At 64.1% G+C, this 19,651-nt stretch overlaps 1 protein-coding gene across 1 annotated transcript in view; it reads right to left on the bottom strand.

Moving 5' to 3' along the window:
* The window catches only part of ZFR2 (zinc finger RNA binding protein 2), a 28,288-nt gene that overhangs the window by 2,997 nt on the left and 5,640 nt on the right, over positions 1 to 19,651 (bottom strand). The window contains exons 2-15 of the mRNA XM_075997966.1: positions 15,812 to 16,238; positions 15,610 to 15,699; positions 15,368 to 15,535; positions 14,704 to 15,199; positions 14,323 to 14,579; positions 11,853 to 12,035; positions 10,863 to 11,046; positions 9,327 to 9,487; positions 8,373 to 8,492; positions 4,351 to 4,628; positions 3,472 to 3,580; positions 2,884 to 3,074; positions 1,765 to 1,936; positions 580 to 718 (exon numbers count right to left, since the gene is read on the bottom strand). Coding sequence (XP_075854081.1) covers positions 580 to 718; positions 1,765 to 1,936; positions 2,884 to 3,074; positions 3,472 to 3,580; positions 4,351 to 4,628; positions 8,373 to 8,492; positions 9,327 to 9,487; positions 10,863 to 11,046; positions 11,853 to 12,035; positions 14,323 to 14,579; positions 14,704 to 15,199; positions 15,368 to 15,535; positions 15,610 to 15,699; positions 15,812 to 16,238 — 2,975 coding nt within the window. The remainder of the gene's footprint in view (positions 1 to 579; positions 719 to 1,764; positions 1,937 to 2,883; positions 3,075 to 3,471; positions 3,581 to 4,350; positions 4,629 to 8,372; positions 8,493 to 9,326; positions 9,488 to 10,862; positions 11,047 to 11,852; positions 12,036 to 14,322; positions 14,580 to 14,703; positions 15,200 to 15,367; positions 15,536 to 15,609; positions 15,700 to 15,811; positions 16,239 to 19,651) is intronic.

The raw sequence follows: 19,651 nt of genomic DNA, 5'->3' as shown, positions 1-19,651 counted from the left end.
GGATGGCAGCGTCTGGAAGATGGTCCTAGAGACTGTTCTAGAAGGTTCGAGGCCACCTGGGACTGTGAGGGCGTGGATGTGCCCTGCTCTGGCCTGGCCCGGGCCCTCCCCGTGCTCCCGGGCATGGCAGGGCTGGCTTCAAGCTTCCTGAGCCCCGTGTCCCCAGGCAGTGGCCCTGGGACCAGCCCGGTCTGCTGTCACCCCTTGGATGGGCAGACGGAGTCCAGCTCGGCTCGTGGCACGACCTGGGAAACTGCTCAGTCCTGCTGGTGTCACCTGGGCTGGTGTCACCTGGGCAGGGGGAGCAGAAGCCCAGCATGGCAGGCGAGGGGCAGGGACGTGATGCCGCCCGCCTGAGGCAGCGCCCGCAGCCCAGGCTCTGAGCCCGTCTGACACTTGTCACCAACTCACTTCCTCTGCTAGTCCAAGCCCCAGCCTGTGTGACCAGCAGCAGCCGGGGAGGGGCAGAGTGTCCAGGCCTCTCCTGCCCAGAGCACAGGTGGCGCTGCCCTCGGCCCGGGGAAGAGCGTGCGTGCGCGTGCGTGTGCTCAGGGGATGGACAGAAGGGCCGGGCCGCACCTTGGTCCGTGGAGGGCTCCTTCCGCATCAGGGAAGAGGTGAGGGACACGGTGACCCGCATCCTGGGCTCCTGGCAGGAGGAGATGACGATGTTGGCTTCGGGGTCGGAGGAGACCTCGTATCTGTCCTCAGTCACCATCTGGGAGGTGTGCGTACAACACGTCATTCCAGCCCAGGGACCCGTGCCGACAGGCAAGGACAGGGCCGCTGTGTGCAGGTCCCCGCGCTCGATGTGCCAGGCCCTGGGCTGGGCGCCTGCAACCTTCAAGTGACCAGACCGCCCACCAGGAGTGCACGTGTGTGGAGACACGCACGGACTACGGACCCTGTGATTATGAGGAGCCTCCACATATAAAGAGCACCCACAAGGCAATAACAGAACCAGCAATCCAACAGAAGGCTGGCAAGTGAAACAACAGACAACTGGCAGAAAGAGAAACACAAATGGCCCCTTCTACACAATGACACAAATTAGCACCACAACCAGAGAGAAGCAAATTAAAATTATTAACATAAGGGGGGATGGGATGCCACTGTGGGAAGGCCCACGGCAGCCCGGCCTCCCGCCCATCGTCATGGCATCGCACGCCACCTGTGTCCACCTGAAATGCACCTGTCTCCCCACCCTCGAGCCCCTCCCACCCAGGGCCTCCTCCTGCAAGGTGGCCCCTGGGGCTCCATCCGTATCGCTGGGGCCAGGACACCGCCAGCCTTAGCCGTCTCTGGGGTCTCCAGACTTGTCTCTGCCACTGGGCTGAGGGTTTTTCTGAAAGCAGGACCTGCCTCTGAGCCAAGCTTGCACCCTCCTGCCCCACAGCCTTTGGCAGGAAACTGTCATGTCGTAGGCATTCAGGACACATGAGATTAATAATTGAAGCTGGAGAACCTCACTCCCCTGATTAAAACCCCTTAGACCTCCCCAACCTCCCTGAGAATGCAATTCTACCTCCTTGTATGGCCTTCAGGCACGGCTTGATCCAGGCCCTTCCTCAGCCCCTCACGCCCACCTGTCCTTGGAAACATTTGGATTTTTCCAAGTTTTAGCCTGAACGCCCTTCATCAAGTGACCCTGAATGTGCCGACATTGTCCCTTTGCAACTGTGTGTAAACGCGAACTCTCGGCGGTGCCCAACAGCGATGCCTCTTGTACCCTAAAGCAGTGCAGACACAGAAGGACGGCCTCACCGGGAGCTGCCGGGGCAGCTGCTCCGCAATCCTCCGCAGCAGGCCGAGCGTGGGCTTCTCGGAGCAGAGCAGGGCCAGGTGCACGTCCCTGTCCCCCCGCAGGAGGAGGCCTTTCGCCAGGAGGCCGATGCGCACGACGCCTTTCAGGACCCGAGCCGAGGGGGTGACGCCGCTGTTAAGACAAAGCCGCAGATGCGGGCCGTCAGAGGAGAGGCCGTGGTGCCCCGGCTGCCCTGCTCGCAAGCCACGGACCCCAGTGACATTGCCAAGCCTCTCTGTGCCTCGGTGACCTCATCTGTAAAATGGGACCAAGCCCTTCCGTCAGAGGTGAGAGGAAACGACACATCATCAGATACATATAAGTAGGGGGTGGCTTATGCCTGTAATCCCAGTACTTTGGGAGGCCGAGGTGGGAGGATCGCTTGAGGCTGGGAGTTCGAGGCCAGCCTGGGCAACATGGTGAGACCCCGTCTATATAAAAAAATAGAATTAGCTGGGTGCCATGGCACACGCCTGGAGTCCCAGCTACTCGGGAGGCTGAGGCAGGAGGATCCCTCAGGAGTTCAAGGCTGCAGTGAGCTACGAGGACGCCACGGCACTCCAGCCTGGGTGACAGAGTAAGACTCTGTCTCAAAATAAAAAAAAGGAAAAGGAAACAGCAGCCACCCAGAGAGGAAGGACTTAGGAAAGCCAACCCCCTGTGGGGCGACTGGACTCTGTAACAGTTTCTGAGGACGCAGAGGGACTTTCTGCTCGGCTCATGATCACAGGGGCTCGCGGGGCTGAGTCACTCGGGCGCCCGGCGCCACGAAGCCCTCTGATAACTTAATCCCTCGCCGAGGGGAGAAGTTGGCTCAGGCTCCCACGGGGCCTCCTTGTGCAGATGGGGTGACTGGGCTTCACAGGGACGTCGGTCCCTTTTGGTGTCAGAGAGCAACGCCTGTCACCACGGGCGGCTCGGCCTCCCTGGGAGCCCCGGCGCGCGCGCTCTGGGGCGTGGGCAGTTCCCGCCTGTGGGGGCCGCAGGGGCTCCAGGACGATCAGCGGTGGGACCAGGACGCCTGCCCGGGGCCACCCTCTGTCCCTGCAGCCGCCCGGGGAGGGGAGACCCCCGGGTACCTGTGCCCGCCGCCTTCTTCCTGCCGGCGTCTGTGGTCCTCCCGGGCCAGCGCGTCCGACGCCAGCTTGAGGGCGCGTTCCGCGTGGGCGACGGCCTTCTGCACGGCCAGGAGCTCCGGCTCGGTGGGGTAGATGGCGGCGTGCTTGCTCAGCACGTGCCGGTCCTCGCTGGACTCCGGCCGCCGCCTGGGCTGTGGGGAAGGTCTCGTGTCAGGGGCGCTTTCGGGGGCCTTGCGGGAGCGACGGGGGGCGGGCAGGTGGCTGTGGCCGGCGGGGTGAGTGGCCAGGGCTCCCACTCGAACAAGGCGCAGATCCGGGGCTCCCCTGCAACCCCAGGGACAGCCGTGTCCGTGAAGGGCCGGGGACGGGCCCCGGTGCTGGGGCAGACAGAGGCACCGTGACCCCCCCGGGGGCGGTCAGGAACCTGAAGGGAGCCCGTGGCCTGGCGGGGCGTGAGGGGCGGGCGGGCCGTGGACCTGGGGCCTTCCAGCCCTGTCCCCCAGACCGCCTGGGAGCCCTGGAAGGGCAGGTCCGCCCCGTGAGGTGTGGGCAGGGGAGAAGGTCGCCCGGCGTTTCCGCTCTGCCTACCAGGAGCGGGATGGCGGGTGTGCCCGGCTCGCTGGTGGGGGGCGCGGGGGACCAGGCTGGCGACACCTGCTGCGGCTCGTCCAGGGACGGCAGCTCCTCCACCGCCCGCCTGTGGGGACGAGGCCGGACACAGCGCCGTCAGGCCAGCGCCGGCCCCGAGCCCGTCACACCAGAGACACCCAGGCCTCCCGTCCCAGCTGCATGGGCAGAGCCGCTTGTCCCCTGTGTCTCTGCACCCCGCTGGGGCCGGGGGTCCCGCACAGTCCCTGCCAGGCCTTGCTGGGCTCCCCGGCCCTGCTCGGGCGCCACAAGGCTGGGAAGGGCAGGGGCTGGCCCAGGTCACACCCTGGCGGCAGGAAAGGCCCGGCCTGGATGGCCGAGGTCCTTGGCATGTCCTGGTCCCCTTCCTCAGCACAGACTCGCTACCAAGGGACCCTTCACAAATCAGACACTCTGGGGCCGGGCGGCGGCTCACGCCTGCAATCCCAACACGTTGGCACGTTGGGAGGCAGAGGCGGGAGGATCGCTTGAGGCCAGGAGTTCAAGACCAGCCTGGGCAACACAGCGAGATCCCCCTCTCTACAAAAAATAGGAAAATCAGCTGGGCATGGTGGCACCTGTAGTCCCAGCTATGTGGGAAGCTGAGGCAAGAGGATCGCTTGAGCCCAGGAGTTGGAGGCTGCAGTGAGTTATGATGACGCCATTGCACTCTAGCTGGGGGTGACAAAGTGAGACTCTGTCTCTAAAAAAAAAATGATTTGGGATGGTTCTAGAGGGAGGAGGAGGAGGACACAGTGTGCTGACAGTGGGGGGCGCACAGCGGGCTGCTCTCTCCTGTCCCCGCTAACACCCGCTTCTCCAACGCCCAGAGGGGCCCACGGGAACAGCCCGGGCCCACCCCCGCCGCCGGCCACCAGGAGCCGACAGGTGAGCACCACAAGGTCAGTGGAGGGCAGGGTCGCCCTGCTCCGCAGGGGCCGGGCGGTGGGGACAGCCCCGGTGCGGCGCGGGTGGCACCTGCTCTCCGCCTGCCAGCGCCGCAGCTCCTGCAGCCGCTCCCTGGCCAGCTGCCGCTGCCTCCGCGCCTGGTCCCCCACGAGCTTCCGGACCCTGCTGCTGGGCGCGGCGGCGACGGGCAGGTCAGGGTCCACTTTTTTCTGGAACGGAAAAGCGAGGGTGTGAGAGCCGAGACCTGCCTTTAGACTCGGGTGGCGGGGCGGGTCTCGGGCACGGGGAGAGGCCAGAGACGGACGCCGTGGCGCCGTGTGTATGGGACGGCTGGGCAGAAACACCCCCCCCCGTCTTGAGGGGGGTCTTGCTTTCACCCCGAAAGCAACGGTGGGGACGTGGGGAACAAAACTGTGGCGTTCAGAGATAACAGAGACCAGAGACAGCGTGGAGCCCGCGACAGAGGAGTCAAGGGGCAGGTGTGGGGCCCCGTCGGCAAACAACACAGCAGTCATGGAACAGTCACTGGAAAGTCAGTGACAGAGCCCCCGCTGAGTCTAGCTAACAACACACACTCCCAAAGTCGTCGGGGACAGCCGCCACTGGTGGGAATCCAGCCACACGTGTTACAAACCGCACTGAACCCTTCCGCCGAGCTCCATCCTCGGTGCCTAAGTGCAGGACTCGGAATCCGCAAGTGTCTCTAAGGCTGCGGTCCCCAACCCCGGGCTGCGGTCCCCAACCCCGGGCTGCGGTCCCCAACCCCAGGCTGCGGTCCCCAACCCCGGGCTGCGGTCCCCAACCCCGGGCTGCGGTCCCCAACGCCAGGCTGCGGCCATACTCGCCCACGGCCTGTTAGGAACCCGCCGCACAGCAGGGGGTGGGTGGCGGGCGAGGGAGCAGAGGTCGGCTGTGCCTACAGCCGCTCCCGGGACTCGCATCACCGCCCGAGCTCCGCCCCCGTCAGAGCAGCGGCATCAGGTCCTCACAGGAGCGCGGACGCTACTGCAAACTGCGCGTGCGCGGGATCTAGGTCGCGGCTCCTGAGACTCTGGTGCCTGGTGATCCGAGGTGGGGCCCAGGCGGTGATGCTAGGGCCGGGGAGCGGCTGCAGATGCCGACTGTCATTAGCAGAGAGGTCTGGCTGCACAATAAATGCCATGTGCTCAAACCATCCCCAAGCCATGCCCCTGCCCCGGTTCATGGAAAAATTGTCATCCGTGAAACTGGTCTCTGCTGCCCAAAAGGTTGGGGACCTCTGGTCTAAGGGATGCTGACTGGTGGAACAACCCAAGTGTCCACCAGCAGAAGGATGCATAAACACAACACGGCCCATCCACACGTGGAACATCACTCAGCCATGAACAGGGACGAGACTCCGACACAGGCCACAGCGTGGAGGGACCTTGAGGACGTCGTGCTCAGTGAGAGACGCTAGACACAGAAGGACACACGGTGTGAGACTCCATCAATATGAGATGTCCAGAACAGGCAGGGCCACACAGACGGGACGTGAAGTCGTGGGTGTCAGGGGCTGGGGAGGGACTGCTCATGGGATGTGGTTTCTTTCCGGGGTGATGGAAAGGTTCCACAGATGGTGAGGTGGTGGCTGCAAGCCCTGTGCAGACACCGAAAGCCACAGACTGTACATTTCCGTGGGCGGATCACGTGGTGTGCCTGGTGCCTCTGCACAGCTGTCGGAGAGAGAGGACGTGCACGGGAGCCATGTTTGTCACCCAGAGGGGAGTCACGTGTGTGCTGGGCTCAAGCAGGACCAAGGCCCGACACTCACACGTGCTCGTGCACACGCACACGTGCACACGTGGAGACGGGGCCTGCGCCCAGGCAAGCCCATGGGAGGGAAGTTCGAATCGGTGGCTGGTGGTCCCCCGGTTACAGCCACGGTGCTGGAGGGGCCCTCTGAGTCCCGCCAGCCCCACCCCCGGCTGGTGCCGGAAAGCTGCCTGTCTTGGCACCAAAGAGCCCCGGTCGCCTCCAAGCACGGCTCCCCGGGGGCCGCTCAGCCAGGCGGCCTGATGCCACCTGTGGCCTCAGCACCGCGGCTCCTGGCGCCCTCTCCGGCCACACGGCTCTCCGCCCTCCGCCCACAGGGCCCGGCATGCCCTGTGCGGGCGCCACACGCCCCCTGGCCAGGGCAGAGCTCAGACCAGGCACGGCACCCCGCCTCAGTCAGAGCAGCAGCCCGGATGCCCGCAGAGGCTCCCGCAGAAAAAGCAGCAACAGCAGCGTGCGTCCACGATCAGTAAACCCTCGGACGGTGAGCGTTGCACAGGGGAAGGGCATGCCGCTAACCCCCGCCAGGGTGAGACAAAGACATAAAATATAACCAAAATGTTTGTGCTCTCATAATACCCTGAAATAAAAAAATAAAAATCAAAACAAAAAATAAACCCACGGAGTGTCTGGGAGCTTGGGCAGCGCTGGCAGGCCCTGTTCTGTGTGCGCACGAAGGGCTTGACTGTGTTCCCTGAGAACGCCCCAGCAACCAGTGGGGCACGGCATCCACCCACCCATCCCCCCACCCATTCCCCCACTTATCCCCCCACCCACCCATCCCCCCACTTATCTCCCCACCCACCCATCCCCCCACTTATCCCCCACCCACCCATCCCCCCACTTATCTCCCCACCCACCCATCCCCCCACCCATTCCCCCACTTATCCCCCCACCCACCCATCCCCCCACTTATCCCCCCACCCACCCATCCACCCACTTATCCCCCACCCACCCATCCACCCACTTATCCCCCCACCCACCCATCCACCCACTTATCCCCCCACCCACCCATCCACCCACCCACCCATCCACCCACTTATCCCCCCACCCACCCACCCATTCCTCCACTTATCTCCCCACCCACCCATCCCCCCACTTATCCCCCCACCCACTCATCCCCCCCTTATCTCCCCACCCACCCATCCCCCACCCACCCATCCACCCACTTATCCCCCCACCCACCCATCCCCCCACCCATCCCCCCATCCACTTATCCATCTATCCCCCCACCCATCCATCCACCCACTTATCCCCCCACCCACCCATCCCCCCACCCACCCACCCACTTATCCTCCCACCCACCCATCCATCCACCCAGTTATCCATCCATCCCCTCACCCATCCATCCACTTATCCACCCACCCATCCATCCACCCACTTATCCATCCATCCCCCCACCCATCCAGCCACTTATCCACCCACCCATCCATCCACCCACTTATCCATCCATCCACCCACCCATCTATCCATCTACTTATCCATCCACCCCCACCCAGCCATCCATCCACTCACTTATCCACCCATCCATCCACCCCTAGTTCCCGAGTCCCCTGTGTGCAGGCCAGGAGCTGACCCAGAACACAAATGTGAGTCAAGGCTGGCGGGGGATGTGCCCTTGTCTCGCAGGAAGTGGAGGAGCTGAGAGCACCGGAAGCTGAGCGAGCAGGCAGAGTTCTAGGACGGGACGCGCAGGACGGCTCAGCCCGGCTGGGGCAGCCTGCCGGGAAGGCCCTCGGGCAACAGTAACAGCCCAGGAGCGCAGGTGCACAGAGCCCGGCACAGGGAGGCAGAGGCCCAGCCGCTGATCCGCTGCAGGGGACTGGGGGGTCCCAAGCCGGACGAGGGGTGCAGCGCCTGGGAGGCAGCCGCAGAGCTCAGGGTGTCCAGTGACTGGGCACGTCTGCCAGGCAGCGGCAATGCAGGAGGGACACGCGAGGGGCCCAGAGGGGCCTGGAGGGGGCTCAGTCTCGTGGAGGTGAAAGATGCGCTTTTGCGACGTGGCCCAAGATGCAGAAAATGCAGAAATTCCCCCACCCCAGCCCAGGTCCTAAGTCAATCGGATCACAGGAGGCGGGAGAGAGGCAGCACCTGAAGTCTCGGGCACCGCCCAGGCTGCGCCCCTGGGCGGGTCTCGGGACGCCCCCTGCTGGACGCACCTTGTACTGCAGCCGGTGCCGCCGCCCCCTCACGTGCATGTCCCTGGCGTTGGCGTCGTTGAAACTGCACTCGCACAGCCTGCAGTGGAACCGGATCACTTTCCCCTCGTCGTTGCACACCTGGGACGGGAATCACGGCGTGCCAGGGGCATGGCCTGGAGAACGTGGGACGCTACTGGCGCCCGGCCGCCGAGCCGTCCCCGTGGCCAGTGGGTTTGGGGTCTGCGGAGTGGTGTTGAATAAGCCCCGGCTCTGTGGCCCGCCCTGCCTGTCCCCTCCTCCTCTTGCGCGTGTAACCGGACCGGCCTGGGTGCGGCATCCCCGGCCCTGCCCTGCCTCTGCCCCTCGGGCTGGGCTCTGCCCCGTTCCGTCTGGCTTTTAGGTGTCTTGTCTCTTTCCTTAACCAAGCGACAGGGTCTCCCACGGCACGATCCTAGCTGCCGGGGTTGTTTCGCACTGGACACAGCAGAGACGGCCGAATTGGCTGGACGGGAACAGGGACGCGGGGACGGACGGCACGCTAACCCTCTCGCCTGCCGTCAGCCACGTGCGCCTAGGGAGGCGGCATTCCTGGGGTGATGCCCGGGAACCGGCTGCGGAGAAGGCTTTGGAATTGGGACAAGCCCTGCAGGGCCACCTGCCTCGGCTCTGGCATCTGTGGGGTGGCCGTGCAGGGTGCCCGTCTTGGGCTGGGATCGAGAGCCCCACGCCAGCAGGTAAGGCGGGGACGCCGGCCCTGCCTCCCCCAAATGCACGATGCTGACCGGACCGGCAAGGCGGGGGGGGTGCGGGGGTCTGGACAGGGCTGGACAGAGGGGTCCCCAGCACCTCCCGGAGAGAGCCCAGAGAGTTCCCAGAGAGGTCTCGGAGCCGGACACCTGGCACGGTCCTTTTATAGTGGAGCCCGGACGGCAACGGCACCAGGACCCGAGGGCGGAGACGGCTGGCGCTTACCTCCTCCACGTAGCCGGGGCCCACCGGCTGCGCGTCACAGCAGCCTCCGGAAGCTTCCCCCGCGCCCCCTTGGCTGGACGCTCCTCTGGGCCCCTCCGATTTGGGTCTGGCCGCTTTCCCTCCCGGGGGTCTGCTGCCCGCTGCCTGCGGCTCGGGGGGCCCTGAGGGGAACACCCGCGTCACCAGCGCACCAGCGGGTGTGTGGGCGGCTAGAGGTCCCCGCTGACCAGGGGCTGTCGTGCCTTCCGTCCTCGGGAGCTCAGTGGCAGCCGCCCCGTGTGTGGCCTTAGCCTCCCGTTCACGCCAGCGCCCGTCACAGCGGGGGAAGCAGCCGGGCCATGCACCTGTGCTCGGAGAGGCCCCGGCTTCAGGACCTCGTGCACCTGAAGGTACAGGAACCTGGTACCTCCTCCGCCCCGGCACGCACAGACAGCGCCTCGGGACAGACAAATCTCTGTCATCAAAACTGCTTGACGGGCCAGGCGCGGTGGCTCACGCCTGTAATCCTACCACTCTGGGAGGCCGAGACGGGAGGATCGCTCAATGTCAGGAGTTCGAGGCCAGCCGGAGCAAAAGTGAGACCCCGTCTCTATTATAAATAGAAATTAATTGGCCAACTAAAAATATATAGAAAAAATTAGCCGGGCATGGTGGCGCATGCCTGTGGTCCCAGCTACTCGGGAGGCTGAGGCAGGAGGATCGCTTGAGCCCAAGAGCTTGAGGTTGCTGTGAGCTAGGCTGATGCCACCGCACTCTAGCCAGGCAACAGAGTGAGACTCTGTCTCAAAAAAAAGAAAACAAAAACCTGCCTGATGATTTGATGTGCAGAATCATGCTGTTATTCCAGAATTGGGGCTGCCAAGGCTAACGATACAATGAGGCCCACGCCCCACGCGGTGGGGCAGAGCTGAGGCTCCCGGGCAGACCTGGGTTCTAATTCCTCCTCCACCCTACAGTGTGGCTGGGGCTGGCTCCTGTAAGACCCCTCGCCTCAGTTTTTCTGTCTGCACATTGGGACTAGTGACGCAATCGGTTGTAAAGAGCTGGCATGGAGGCGAAGTCAGACACGCACACGGAGCGGTTAGCAGATGCCTGACGCTTGATCCCAGCTACGCCGGCCCACCCAGCTGTCACCGCCCTCGGGGGCACAAGCTGGGCCGCCGCACGCCCCAGGCAGAGAGGGCAGGGCCAGGGTGGACAGCCACGAGCAGCCGGCCTTGGTCTCCTGGGACCGACGGAACTGCGAGGCACAGCCCGGTCTGTTCACCGTGAGTGCTGGGGCGTGAGGGGGCGTCAGGGGGCGTCTCCGGCACCAGCCCGAGGAGGAATGGGGCCCCCGTTTCACAGGTTCTGTCTACACATCCTGGACACGGTGGTCTAAGTGTCCCCACCCAGGGATGACACAAGCCTCTCCAATATGCGCCCTCGAATCAACTGCTTGGTCGCCCCCCCCAACACCTTCGCGGGGCGGCCACAGGGCACTGGCGGGCGCAGGGACATGCCCACGGACACAGTGGAGGTGGCAGAGACACGTACCCTTGCGCAGGGCCTTGGAGGCCGCGGGTCCCCTTGGCGTCTCTGGGCAGCCCTGAGCGTGCGCGCTGCGGCCGGCGGGGGCCTCGGGCTCAGGGGTGCGCTCTGCAGCTGGCGAGCCGGGGGTCTCGGGTGCAGGCTGCACGGAGGGGATGGGCTTCCCCAGCCTGGTGTGCAGCTTCAAGACCTGGAACCGCCCGGCCTCCGTCAGGGCCACGCTCAGGCGAGACGCCAGCCCCCCGAGGCGGGAAGGGTGTCCCCAGCACTTGCGGGCAAGGCGCCCAGCACAAGGCTCCGGCTGGACGGGGCTGCCCCGCGGGCTCCAGGCACGTGCTGACGGCCGCCTCGGACACGCCGGCCAGCTCTAGGCCTGACACGTGCTCACGGCTCAGGCCCGCCCTGCCCCACCCCGTGTGGCCTCCCTGACCCCCACACCGAGCCCCAGCCTAGCAGGGGCCAGACCAGGCGGGCCCACCCGGCCCCTCGGCCATGCCGTCCGCTCCTCCCTCGTGAGCCTGTCCCCAGCTGAGGGGGGGGTGAGGCCTGGGGGGCCAACGGGGGCCTGAGAGCTGGGGCAGTAGGACAGTGGGACAGGGACTTCCCAACCCTCCTGCTGGATGACACCACCGGGCAGGGAGCCCCCACATGGGGGCTCCATCTGCCCCCATAAGGTGACGTAACACAGGCCTGTGAAGGCCACAGGGAGACACTGGCATGAAGGCAGGAAGCGGAGGAGGAAGACCCCAGATGGGACATGCCGTGGGGTCCCACCACAGGACTGTCTGTGGCCACACCCAACACCAAGCTTTCCTGGAGGCCGGGGCGCGAGTCCAGGCATGGCTTCACACATTTGTGTGGTGAGTGGGGACCCTTTTTATTACTGGGACAGGGACTCGTGGACCCGGGGCAGGGGAAGCTCCTCTGGGCTCCAACGTCACAGGGCTGTCCCGGGGTCTCCCACGGGCTCCCCCAGGGCGGGGTGGGGGCTCGTACCTTCTGGTGCCTGGCGCCCCGGATGTGCGCCGCGTAGGCGTCCGCCCCGGTGCAGGACACGGCGCACAGCCCGCAGCGCAGCGGGCCCTGCCCCCCGAGCGGGCTGCCGTCGGGCCCCGCGCCCGTCTTCTGAGCCGCCTCCTTCTTCTTGTGCTTCTGCCCTTCCAGGTGCTGCCGGTAGGTCTGTGGCAGGGGCGAGAGGCGGCATGAGGGGGCGTCCACCCAGCGGACACCACCCCTGGCCCGAAGGCCACCTGCAGGCTTAGCTGGTGGGAACTCGGCTCGCGGGTGACAGAGGCCCTGTCCCCACACTGGCGCCCGAGAGCTTCAGGGGTCCTTGTGACGTCCAGCTATCGGCCTCGGAAGCTGGGACTACGAGGCACAAGGTTTCCTCCCTTTTCTGGAAACGGCTTCCCGAGGGAGCCTGCGCAGGGGACCACATGCGCAGCTGGCGGGGCTGCGGCCATGGGAAAGCCGGGCTTTCGGAATGTGGCCTCGGACACTGGGCAGGGGCACGTGCTGCCCGGATGACGCAGCGCCCGCTTCCTTTTTAGAAACCCGCTAAGAGCCGAGGGGCTCCACGTGGGGGAGGCTCCGCGTGGGGGAGTCACATGTTCCATCCGCCCAGGGTCACGCGGCCAGAGGCGGCTCTTCCCCACCCTCGGCCCGGCGGGGAGGTTTCCAAACGCCCTCAACACGTACACAGTCTCCTATGGTCCTCAGCCGCTGTCTGTATGTAATTTATTTGTTTTATTAAGAGACAGGGTCTTGTTCTGTCACCCAGGCTGGAGTGCAGTGACTTCATCATAGCTCACTGCAGCCTCCCACTCCTGGGCTCAAGCGATCCTCCTGCCTCAGCCTTCCCAGTAGCTGGGACTACAGGTACAGCCACCATGCCCTGAAAATTTTTAAATTTTTGGTAGAGATGGGATCTGGCTCTCGCCCAGGCTGGTCTCGAACTCCTGGCCTTAAGTGATCCTCCTGCCTCAGCCTCCCACAGTGCTGGGATTACGGGCGTGAGCCACTGCACCTGGCTTGAATTCTTGTAACTGCACGTGCACCTACAATTATCTCGGTAAAAATTTCAACTTAAAAAGTGCAGTATTAGCCAGGCGTGATGGCTCACGCCTGTAATGCTAGCACTCTGGGAGGCCGAGGCGGGCAGATTGCTCAAGGTCAGGAGTTCGAAACCAGCCTGAGCGAGACCCCATCTCTACCAAAAATAGAAATAAATTAATTGACCAACTAAAAATATATATACAAAAAATTATCCGGGCATGGTGGCGCATGCCTGTAGTCCCAGCTACTCGGGAGGCTGAGGCAGGAGGATCGCTTGAGCCCAGGAGTGTGAGGTTGCTGTGAGCTAGGCTGACGCCACGGCACTCACTCTAGCCTGGGCAACAAAGTGAGACTCTGTCTCAAAAAAAAAAAAAAAAAAAAAAAAGTGCAGTATTAGCAAAAATCCAGGAAGGAGAGCTGACGTCTCTGAGGCACGTCGCCTGCAAGCCAGCGCTGTGCTGAGGGCCGACCCGTTTGGGCACCATGACCACCTGGGAAGGCAGATCCTGGCACCACATCCCACCCCGTGAGGAGAGAGGCTCAGAGAGGCCACGCTGCCAGCTCTGGTCACTGCAGGGTGGGCTGGGCCACCAACCCAGGGGCCAGGCTGTGGTCGGCCAGGAAAGGGTGATGGGTGGGAGGGCCCAGCTGGCCCTGAGCTGGGCCCCGCCCCTCCCCTCAGCTGTGTGTGTGTGTGTGGGGGGGGGCTGATGAGATTTTCTGGAGGCTTCTTGCACGTCCCCAGAGCCAGCGGTTGCACGCTCAGTGTCTCCCCTCGGCCCAGAGCATATTAAAAACAAAGGAACACGAGGATGTGACTGAGCTCTAGGGTCTAATTATCTTCCCAGATAAGGAGCCCACGACTCCAGCTCGGTTATGCCCGGGCTCTGCGACCTCAGGCTTGAGTGTTCCCTGAAGAGAGCTTCACTTGTGTGTCCCCAACACACACCGCCCTGCAAACACACATGTGTGCAGGAGCACACACATGCATGCACATAAGCACATGCATACATGAACATGCATGCACATGCACACATAAGCACAGGCACATGAATGTGCACACACATGTGCACCACGTGCAAACACGTATGCACATGTACACGTGCACACACGTACACACAAATGCACATGCTTTAGGCTCAGCACAGTGTCCGGCTCCTGTGTCCAGACGGCCCCCAGAGATGCCACCGCCAGCCGCCTTGGTGTCCGAGACCAGGCCAGCAGGGCCACTGTCAATGCCGGGCCCAGCTCCGTTTCTTCCACTGGGGCCCCGGTGGGGCCACTTTAAGGCCATTCTGACGTGCACTTCGCGGTGCAAGTTCACTAACAGGCCTGGCGTTGGCAGGCGGCAGCCCCGTCCCTGGCGACACACTCGGCTCTGACCTCGGCCCTGCCTGGGGGGGTGGCTGACCTGGGGGCCCGCACAGCTGATCTTGCAGATGTCGCAATAGTGGAGCTGGGGCTGCCTGGGGCCCTGCTGGGCTTTCGGAGGCTTGTTGGGTGACGGTAGCTTCGAGTCGGGCCCAGGGCTGCTTCCAGAACCATCCACGGGTGACGAAGGCTGCCTGGGTGGCGGCTGCTGGGGGGGCTCTGGGGGAGGCGGGGGCGGAGGACAGTGGAGACGGGCTGCAGGGTACACCAGCACGTCGTAGCCGGGGTAGTTCGGACCTGAGGGGCAGGGAGACAGTGAGAGGGAGAGCGAGCGGGGAGACGCGCCAACCCCGCCCGCGACCGCAGGAGCAGACAGACCCCTGCCCACGCGGGCGCCGGGCCGCAGGGACACTCGTCCTACCTGTGTACAGGGCGTGGGCGGGGTCGTAGGAGGGCGCAGGGTAGGAGGGCACGGTGGACGCCTCAGGCTGGACACTTGTCACCGTGGGGTAGACGTAGTCTGAGATTGAGGCACCCTCTGGCTGCCCGGCTTCCGCCAGGGGCACCTGTCTCGAGGGCTGCGCGTGGCTGTGACCACCCCAGGGGCTGGGCTGCTCGTGGCCGCCTGTGGTCCCTACGAGACAGGCACGGGCTCCCGCAGGGCCAACCCGCCACTGCCCCCGCTGTGGCAGGTCACCCCCACCCCCGTTGGCCCCGGCCTGTGGATGGGCCGGACTCAGTGCGCGGGACCACGCTAGACATCTGAGCTGGGCCTGGGTCCCACATGACTCGCGAGTGACCTTCGCCCGCCACCCCCTTCCCAACTCCGCTTCCTCCCGTGCCACGGGGAGAAGGGCTGTGCCCGGAACCCGCTGCCACGTGTCCCCCGGCTCTGACACCCGCGTCCGCCACACACCCTACCTCCTGCACCCCCGGGAAACCTCCCTTGAAAAAAATTATTTTAGTTTTCATTTTCAGTTCTCACACTGTCACACCCGATGGCCTGCCACCCTGAGACTTTAGGACGAGCACAAGAACACAGCCCCGACAGCCAGATGGCCCCAGCCCCGCCTGCGAGTCTAGACCGTCTGGGTCTCGACGTCACTGAGGCTGTCCCTGTGCCGCGGGGACGACCCACCTGGCTGGTGGAGCGCGCCCGGGGCCGTGTGTCCGGCGGGGCGGGCAGCAGGCTGCAAGTGCCGCTTGTCCCCGTCACTGCTGGTGGCTGCCGACCGTCCGACGCTGTCACCGCCCTGTGTGGGGGTGCCCGAGGGAGAGTCACAGACGGCTAGGGAAAAGCCACTCCGGGCCACAGGTGAGGCCACACTTGTTCATCCCCGCAGGACACCTCTGCGTCACCGGGTCCCTTTGTGGGCAGGGCCCCAGGGGCGAGGAGGGCGAGGGTGTCCCGGTCTGTCTGGGGCCACATGGCCAAGGCCGACTGCCCCGACCAGGGAGGGGCCCCCAACCCACGAGACCCTCCTCCTCCTTCAGGGCCACCCCCTGGGTAACACGGCTCTGTGGGCCACTGTCCCCCAAAGCTGCCTGGGGCTCCCCTTTGGAGGTGGCAGTGCGGCAGTTTTCCCCCTGCTCCCTGAGGGAGCGACTCTGGTCTGATCCTTCCCCACCTCTTGCACACAGAAAACGCCAGAAGGAAAGGTCATGGTGGAGACGCCATAGAGAAAGGGCTCAGACAGGGGAAGCCCACCGCGCCCACCCACACGACGGCACCGATGTTGTCCAGCGACTCTGGGCACAGAAGAGAGGGGTACCTGGTAGGCGGCCGTGGCGGTGGGCGTGGGGCCGGGTTCTTGGCGCTGGGTGCTGGGAGCAAAGTCCTGGCCCTCGTGGGGCGGGTGCCCGCCGTGCCCCACTGGGGCGGCTGGGGGCAAGGCCTGGCCCGCGGCGGGGCCCATTCCAGGAGCGGGCTCGGGAAGGGCTGGCGGAGGCGGGACGCTGGAACCACAAACACACACAGGAGCCGACTGGATCAGACCCGGTTCCGGGGCGCACCTGAGCAGGTGCAGGCGTTCCAGCTGACACTGGACGCGAGCCGCACGGCTTCCCTTCCTATAGCACGTCCCGTGACCCTGAACATCGTGGAGGCCTTGCCACGAGCCCACGCACAGTCTGAAGCGCTTTTCACAGATTAACGCAATCTCACAACGTTGCCGTGAGGCTGGGACTGTCCTTGTACCTGATTTACAGGTGAGAAAACCGAGGCGCCCTACGTAGCAAAGTCGGGACTCAAACCTGTTCCACCACTTCCCAGATAACCTGCTCGTGGGGCGGGTCTTTTTCCGAACATCAAGAGTCTCCAAAGAAAGTTGAACTTGAACAGGAGGGTCATTCCTCACGCCTGTAATCCCAGCACTCTGGGAGGCCGAGGCAGGAGGATCGCTTGAGGCCAGGAGTCTGAGACCAGCCTGAGCAAGAGGAAGACCCCGTTTCTACCAAAAATAGAAAAAATTAGCCGGGCATGGTCTGTAGTCCCAGCTACTGGGGAGGCTGAGGCAGGAGGATCGCTTGAGCCCAGGAGTTGGAGGCTGCAGTGACCTGTGATGAGGCCGCTGCACTCCAGCCTGGGCGACAGAGCGAGACTGTTTCAACAATAAAGAAACTGAGGTTCCTGCGTCCTGGAGGGAAACCACGGAGGGGCCATGGCGCGCACAAGTGGGACAGGAACTTGGCGTAGGACAAGTGCGACGGGCGCGCCAGGACGGGAAAAGTCCCCTGTACATTCCCATAGGGAGTGAGCGCTGGGCCCCTCCGCTAGGCTGCTTCCTTCAGGGTTTTTTTTAGAAATGTGAATTTTTAAATTCTATTTTAAATCTCACCAGCAGAAAAATCACTTACATTTTTGGAACAAGGAAGACCATCTTTTGGCTAAGTTAAAAAAAAAAAATGTCACTATGGGCCTTCTGAGGCACCACCAAGTGGCCTGAGGCATTTTAAAGATCAATCGTGTTGCTCTTGCTGGCTGCACGCTGAGAAACTGTGCTTGTCCAGGACGGGAGGAATCCTTGGTTATCCAGGACCGAGTTCATTCAGGCAGGGAGGACAGACACTGACTGGGGACCGGGCTTCCTTCTGGGGTGACGAATGTATTCTGGAGTTAGAGGTGATGGTCACACGACATTGTGAATGTGCTAAGTGCCACTGATGTGTGCACAGGTGGCTCAATGCCAGGTGCATTTAGCTAGGTGCCATTCTAGCAGCTGGGAGCCGAAGGACCAAAGTCCCGTCCTTGTGGAGGGACGTGGTGACACCCAGGGGCAGATGACTAATAAGCAGGATAATCGACCAGTCTATAGGGCGGTGGGAAGATTCTAGATGCTGTGGAGGAGAGCGAAGCACAGACAGGGGCTGAAGTGTCAGGGGCCGCGTTTCTCCGTGGGGTGGCGGGGAGGAGGGGGCGCAGCTTGGGGAACGCCAGGGAAGCACATTTGGGCAGACGAAGCTCTTCCTGCGAAGTGGGCAGAATCTGGACTGTTCCAGAAGGCAGCGTGGCCGAGCAGAGGTCGGGGAACGGCTGGGGTGGGTGGGTCTCACGGGCCAGCGGCGCAGGGGCTTCAGCTGTTGCCCTGAGACCCCGGAGATCCCGCAGAGGAGGGGCACGCTCTGCCCGTGGTCGAGCCTCTTTGGCTGAGGGGCCGGGAACAGGTTGAAACGGGGGCAGGAGCAGACGAGTGGAGGCCCGGAGTGCGGGCGAGAGGCTGTGGCGGCGGCAGGGAGCAGTGCGGGGGGTGGGCTGAGGGTGGGGAGGAAGAAGGGACGACCCCCAAGCTTGGGGTCACGCCTGCAGGTGGCCCTGCTGCAGGGAAGGCGGCGGGATGTCGGGGTTTAGGAGACATCTGGGCGGGCCTGACGTCCACACAGGAGCTGCAGGTCAAAGGACAGAAGGTGACGAGATGACAGAAGCAGACGGGAGCGTTGGGACCACGAGCCAAGGAATGCCACAGCGGCCAGGAGAGGAAGAGGCAGGAAGGGGCCCAGGAAGACTGTGGGACCTGTGACCTCAAGAACTCTGAGACAGTAAACTAGCGCCGTTTCAAGCCACCAGGCTCGCGGAAACCCCTCTATGAGGGGCCAAAGAGCAAATGTTTCAGGCTCTACAGGCCACCTGCGCTCTGCTGCTGTCTGACTACGTTGGTTTCGCGGAGCCCCTTAAATGCCGCCAGCTCAGGGCCAGGCGACAGCAGGCCGGAGCGCTGGTCTGGGTGGCACGTCGGCGAGGACGCCGAGGCCCGTGCTCTGGAAGGTCCGGCTACGTCAACACTGCATGTCGCCGAGGACAGCAGCAGAACCGCTGGGGACACAGCCTGGACGTGGGATCCCCAAGGCCTGAGAGGGGATGGTGACGCCCGAGTCAGGGTCTGAGGCCCTGAGAGTGACGCTGGGGGTGGGGGTGGGGGCGAAGTCAGAAAGTCGCACGGAAGAGGAGGGAGGCAGGGCCGGGGCTGTGGGGAGAGCGAGCCGTCCTTGTGTTGGCCACGTTTTTTTATTATTTCATGTCTTGTGACGTTTGCTGGCACGCCCGCACAGCCAAGTCTTAAGAGCTGTCAAAGGGCCTGGCAGGGGCACCCGCCACACACAGGTCCCCCGGCCCCGAGTCCGCTCCCAGCCCTCCCGTCTCTAACGCCCGCACAGGAGCCACTCTGCCCGCCCTGTCACCCCAGGGCCAGTGTCTCGGCCCATCTGTGCGGCTACAACGGACACCAGACGGGGCAATTTATAAACAAGTTTATTTTGTCGTAGTGCCGGCGGCCGGGAAGCTGGGGGTCAAGGCGCGGCACCGGGTTTCCGGCGAGGGTCTTCGCGCTGCGTCCTCCGGGAGAGCGAGCGAGCCAGCCCGGCCCGGCCCGGCGCTGCCTGGCGCCTCTGTGCTAAGGGCCCAAGTCCCGCTCGCTCGTGAGAGAGGGACCCGCGGCCTAACCACCTAACGCCAGCACGCTGCCAACACCTACACGTTCAAACCACAGCCGCAGGCACCAGGTGACCAGAGCCACCCCTGCAGCCCAGAGCCCCCGGGAAGGTGCAAACTGGCCAGCCCTGAGCTGCGGCCTGCCCAGGGCTCACCCACATTCCCGCTCCTGCCTCCCACCGGCCCCCCGCTGGCTCGCAGGGGGCCCTGCGTGGTGTGGCCACCCCTCCTCCTGGGAAATGTGTGGTAAATTCTTCTTGCAGCTGTACTGGCCTCCCTGCGTTGCCACGTAACCACAGCCGTGAGCTACAGCCCCGCAGGCAACGGGACATCCCTGCGGCACGGAGGTGCAGACGAGGCTGGGCGTGTGACGACACTGTGCTGCGTGGGGACGGGATCGCAAGCTCAGGAACTGGAGGAAAATCCCAGCCCAGCGGGATGGGCA

The sequence above is a fragment of the Microcebus murinus genome, chromosome 27, assembly GCF_040939455.1.
Source record: "Microcebus murinus isolate Inina chromosome 27, M.murinus_Inina_mat1.0, whole genome shotgun sequence".
Lineage (NCBI taxonomy): Eukaryota > Metazoa > Chordata > Mammalia > Primates > Cheirogaleidae > Microcebus > Microcebus murinus.
The sequence above is the reverse complement of the archived record's forward strand: the minus strand, read 5'-3'. Positions and strand labels throughout refer to the sequence as shown.